At 31.2% G+C, this 6,000-nt stretch overlaps 1 protein-coding gene across 7 annotated transcripts in view; it reads right to left on the bottom strand.

Moving 5' to 3' along the window:
* Positions 1 to 6,000, bottom strand: part of LOC148628187 (intraflagellar transport protein 122 homolog) — a 28,357-nt gene continuing 22,357 nt past the window's right edge. For all 7 annotated transcript variants that reach the window (XM_088584383.1, XM_088584393.1, XM_088584409.1 and 4 more), the window contains 6 exons: positions 5,692 to 5,857; positions 5,194 to 5,305; positions 4,118 to 4,246; positions 2,734 to 2,813; positions 1,894 to 2,058; positions 1 to 580 (listed from right to left, as the gene is read on the bottom strand). In XM_088584383.1, coding sequence (XP_088440509.1) covers positions 500 to 580; positions 1,894 to 2,058; positions 2,734 to 2,813; positions 4,118 to 4,246; positions 5,194 to 5,305; positions 5,692 to 5,857 — 733 coding nt within the window. In that variant the 3' untranslated portion in view covers positions 1 to 499. The remainder of the gene's footprint in view (positions 581 to 1,893; positions 2,059 to 2,733; positions 2,814 to 4,117; positions 4,247 to 5,193; positions 5,306 to 5,691; positions 5,858 to 6,000) is intronic.

Raw genomic sequence — 6,000 nt, 5'->3', positions numbered from 1 at the left:
AAAAATTGTAAAAAATGTTTATTTTAAAAAGTATCATTTTAATTCATTAACAATATACTAATATTCAGCTCATAAATAAATAAACAATTAATGTACAATTTGATACCTTTTTGTACATATTTTGTACATACATGTACATGCACAAATACGCTTTTTTTTTGTTTATTAAAAAAAAATTTTTTTTTCGAGAAACAACATCTTTACAAGACTTGATCTCAAACTGAGAAAGTTACAAATGCATAGTATACGAAGTGCAAAAAACATAAGAAGATGAATTCATAAATTACAGATTCTAAAATACAGTCTTTCAGAGGACGGAATTCATGTTAAACAGCACTATATGATAAAACACTTGTAGATTTAATAACAAAAATGAACACTTTATCATAGAAGCAAAGATTCTGTAAATGGAACGTGTGTGCATATAGATTTACCATCATCGTAGAGTAAGTCAACACATTAACAACTTTCTTTCACAACCAATCAGAATAGACGGATTTTATTCTTCCTGGGAGTTTCTGCAGAATGGACAATTTCCTTTCTGTAAATACTGTAGCTCAAAGTCATCTGTATGGAATAGCTGTAGATAGAAAAAAAATTATTAACCAGCATATATTTAGTGAAACTTGTCTTATCAGGGCCCGGTTTCATAAACAATTCTCAAATTGAGATTTTCCTCAAATCTTCAATTTCAAGCTATCTCTGATTGGCTGAAATTTGAGTTGAGGAAGGATTTGAAGAAAATCTCAATTTGAGATTTTTTATGAAACCGGCCCCTGAACTCTCAACATGCCTAAACCAGACACTTTCATCAATTAAAATGTATTTTGAACCTAGTTAAACCAAACACCTGCTAAACCAAACCAATTGTAAAATCTGAGAGAAGTTCAGTTTAGAAAGATTTCACTGTACTTATGAAACAAGGCCATAATTAAAAATAGGAACTTTTATTAAATAAACATAATTTATATCACTGCATCCATTTACAAAATTTAACTAGGGTTTCCACTTTAATATGGATTGCAACTCTATTTTGCCCATTCAGTAACATGCTTTGATGTTATGCTGCAAATAAGAAGAAATTCTTCACCACATGATCTTTTCTCATGAAATCAGGCATGAAAAAAAAAAAAGGCATATCTATTTTTTTTTTAAATTAAAAAAATATGAAAATCAGATCTGTTTATGATATTTTATGACAGTCCGTGTTTTATGAAAATGATCCATAAAATTCTGAATTTCGTGATTTTTGAACTAAATACTTTGAAGATATTCCCACTCAGTAGAGTAATTTGCAGTAAAAATTCGTAGAAACTAAAAAAAATCAGTACAGTAGATTCCACTTAATCACATACATGTTAATTACATAGAAACTCAAAGAACAAAAAATAAAATTCACATTTTATCCATGTAAAAGTATTCCTCTTATGTGCATAACATAAGACCATAAATTGGAAAATTCATCTTATTGGAAAAATATTTTTCAAAATTTAATCAAAAGCAATACATTTTTAGTGAAATACCTCAGTTTTCTAAAAATCTTCATTTTTACAACAATTTCTCTGTAAAGGTAAAAACCTCTGTGGTATAAATGTTTGAAAATGTTTTCTATAGCATTGTTCATGTCAATACCCACCCATTTTTTACAAATCAAAGAGAGAAATATGTACCAGTATTGTGCACATGAATTTCAATGGTTAGCCAATTTTGTAACAAGTTATTTTCGTCTACATGAGAATTAATTTTTGAATGGAAGTTTTTTTTTTTTTTATTTCATTTCAAACTTGAAACTGAAGATTAACCAAACCACAATAATTCTTCTACAGCATTAAGAACTAGTGCTTCAGTTAACTGAAAACTTCTAATTTGAATCCTATTAGTTGCTTCCCTTACCTTGTGACAGAATGGACACTGGGTAATAGTAACATCAGGCAGTAATGACTTGAAGAACTGGTATCGCAGAGGTTTAGGCCACTTCAGTATATACACCTCTGATCTTGACAGGGACTTCAACACTGATCTAGTCACCCTGACTGGTCTAAATTCTGATCCTCCTTGCTAATTAGATAGATGAGAAAATAGTCTTTTAGTACACAAGATTACTCAAAAGCGATTTAAGTTTTTTGCATGTAAATATGGATTCTTCTTCACTAATGAGTGTGTTTAAATTATTTCTCCCCTTGACATGGTAAAGTCTTAAATCTGCCATAAAGAGTGGAGAAAGAATTTCAATCAAGAATAGGCTTGAGGAGAATCAATTTCTCCCATGAAATCTGTACAAACCTTGCAAAATGTAAACTGGCACCAAAACTCTCACAGAAATTTATTCACTTCCCGGTGGTTGTAAGGTCATGTGCATTTTTAGTCACCGGCTTAGAATGGAAGAAAATGCTTAAAATTATATTGTTTATTTTGACATTCTAATTTTTGCTAATCATTAACAATACTTAATCACACTTGAATAGCTGAAATAATGCTTCTGATGCTACAATACTTTTTGTGCTAAAAATGTAGACATCTGAAATCATTCTTTGTAACCATAAATATTGTCTTTTTTAAACCAAAAAAAAATGGGTTTGGTTGTTTTGTTTTGTTTTTTTGTTATGTTTTTTTTTTTGGAAGGGGGTGGAGGTAGGGTAAGAATTTCTGAGATCGGCACTAACTCATACCAAAACCTTCAACTTTTGTTGGCACTCCAATTACCATGATGACAGTTGACAAACAAGTACTAACCTCAAAGGTCTGGAGTTTTGCTGTAAATGGATCTTCGTCTGGCTCATCTGGTTCATCTCCCAGCTGTAATGTCTGAGCCCCTGGTACATGGTTAAGGTGAAACAGTTCCTTTTTTTCATAATTTATATTGCAATACTAGTATAACAGGGTTTTCGATTGGCTCCAAAAAATAAATTCACATTTTCACTGGTGACAAGCCAAGTGCAGAAACGGACATTATTACACTTCAAATAAGGAGGGATATCCAGATAGGATCATATCCTATCAATTTCTCTGTTGATACATAAATGTGACTGAAGTTACTCCGCCATCATTTGGTTATAATTATTTGCAATGAGTCTGTGAAATATCATTTCTAAAAAGATGTCCAATACTGAGAAAATCATATGCGAAAAAAATAAATGGATGGTGGTAATTTCAAAAACAGATCAGAGTAACGCAAGATCAAAATTTTGAGAGATAGTGGCAACACATAAATAACCTGAGTGATTTAGCATCTTTATTATGTACCGGTATTTATACCAGGATTACTCATCTCCATATTGGGAGTGTAGTAATTGCCGTTACCACAATCCATTTGTCACCAGTGATTTTAAATAAGCTAAGGTCCACAAACCCTTTTAGAAAGAAAATATACAAATGATGAAAGATCCAAGACCCAGATAGTCCTTATTTCAAGATCTTTTCATGATACAATTGGTTTGGTGCTCTCTTATTTTAACTTTATGTATATCCCATACTATTTTCATGCATGGTATAAGATTTTTGATACGTGTGTATGTGTGAATACTGTCAAAAATAGGAGAAAAATGTGTTCCAAAATCAAGAATAAAAAAAAAGTCTTAAGTTCCTTTCACAAAAGTGTTCTTCAATGCTAGTTAAAGGACCAGAATTTCTAGTTACGGTTTTTATACCTATGTCTTTTGACAGACATATCACAGTGTTCTACAGTTCATCCATCCAATGTTTGTTACCATGGAGATCCCTGATGTTTTTCATGTTTTTCTGATATAATATTTACAAATTTTGTGACATTAAACAATAAAAAAGAGGAGGGGCATATCATTTTCTTTATCACAATTAAATTTTATTGACCTTATTTGGAAGTGTACCCACTGTTTCAAAACCCAGTTACAAAATGGTCAAAATAAAAACAAAATGTCATCAAACAGGGAATTTGATGTAATTCAGTTCATGGTATAGTATACTTTCTGTCAAAATATCAAGTGGCTGTGACAAGAAATTTTAGAGAAAAGTTGTGGATTACTAACATCATAATCACTAAAGACCTTGTACAAAGGAAGGGTATAAAAAGCACTTGTATCTATACAGGTATATAGTACATGTATACATGTATTAACACTCTATAGCAGTACAAGGATACGGCCTATATTTTTCTCATGCCACTTCTTATCTTCCTGTGTTTGTTTGGGTATAGATAAATCTAGGATTTGTACAGCCTCTTCATCAGCTATACCTTCCTCTAGTACAAACTCTACCAATGGTAGAACCTCTGAAAAATATGTATAACTTCATTTCAAACTTTTTTTTTGTATGTGGATGTGTGGATTGATGTCTCATAAACGTTACCCCTATATCGATTTCACTACAAATGAGTATTATCAACCTCCAGAGAATCAATAATACAGCTTTTCACATTGTATGAATGGATTATTATATTTCTCCAATCAAGGTAGTTACATGATAGTGTTTTCAGCACACATTGTTTAACTATTTCAACTGGAGAAATCTAATAATCCATGAGTTATAATGTAAGAACCTGTTTCTCTTATTTCTATTGATGTTAAAATTCTCCAAACATTTGTGTGTACAGTCAAAATACAAAAATGACTTGTTTTGATGATGTTACAATGAAATCCAAAGCAGTCATCTTAAAAAAAACTCAAATGTGAGAGTATTAGTGTTTACAAAACAGGTTGAGCTATGTTTAAATTAGCTGGAAATCAGAAAAAAAGATCATATTGTTTTCCAAATGTCACATTTGAACATCTGATATTGACTAATAACCATTTTCAAGAAATCAATCTGCCTGAGTGATGTAACGAAGAGTGAACAGTACTTACCAAATGAGACATATGAAATGAGCACTACTTACCAAATGAGACAAATGAAGTGAGCACTACTTACCAAATGAGACAAATGAAGTGAGCAGTACTTACCAAATGAGACAAAGAAGTGAACAGTACTTACCAAATGAGACAAAGAAGTGAAGAGTACTTACCAAATGACACAAATAAGTGAACAGTACTTACCAAATGAGACAATGAAGTGAACAGGACTTACCAAATGAGACAAATGAAGTGAACAGTACTTACCAAATGAGACAAAGAAGTGAAGAGTACTTACCAAATGAGACAAAGAAGTGAAAAGTACTTACCAAATGAGACAAATAAGTGAAGAATACTTACCAAATGAGACAAAGAAGTGAAAAGTACTTACCAAATGAGACAAATGAATGTACAAATGGCTGTCTACAGTTGATACAGAAATTACCATTGTTGTTTAATAAGGGATTTGTGGTAGAACATCTATAGCACATGGGAAGTAACTCCTGAAATTTAATTTATACTTTGATGAACAAATATGTTAATGAGAAAAAAAATCATACAAAAATCACACATTAATTTTCTTTCAATCACAGAAAGGTTTTAACATTTTTAAAACAAAACATTTGATGATTGAGGTACTTTTTTAGAGAACATGTTGCTAAGTAATATTTCAGTTAAGTTTTTATTATGAATATAATCGTACAATGCAGTTTTATTTTTCTTCTTCGAAATATATTGAAACTTCAATTGATGACTGGTTTTGACAGTTTGTATTTCATTCAAGATTCACTTTAGACATGCTTCACTGTAAAAAAGACGCATGTACATAATGGACAAGGACCTTTTCCCAATAATGTTTTTTTTTCTCCTCTTATTTTTTAATGCTTACCTCAGCATCTTGGAAAGGTTTAGATCTGATAATTACACTGCCTAGATCTACAGCTTCCTGGAATCTACTGGGAATCCTCAGTGTGTGCAACTTCTCATAGGCATACCGTGCTAGCTTATATCCATTCAGATTCTTACTCTGTTTTGCCAGGGCATATAATGTCCCACTGATACTGGTTAAGGATTTGTATGGTATACAAAAGAATCATGAAACACATGCAGGGTTTTTTTTTTTTTTTTTATATATAAATGATTCAGTTATTGAATGATAATTTTGCCACACAGAAAAAGTAAGGTTTATATCAAACTG

This window comes from Perna viridis, chromosome 1, assembly GCF_037379345.1.
Source record: "Perna viridis isolate PV_CMFRI_1.1 ecotype Kerala chromosome 1, ASM3737934v1, whole genome shotgun sequence".
NCBI classification, from domain to species: domain Eukaryota; kingdom Metazoa; phylum Mollusca; class Bivalvia; order Mytilida; family Mytilidae; genus Perna; species Perna viridis.
Note: the sequence above shows the minus strand (reverse complement) of the source record. Positions and strands in the feature narration are given on the sequence as shown.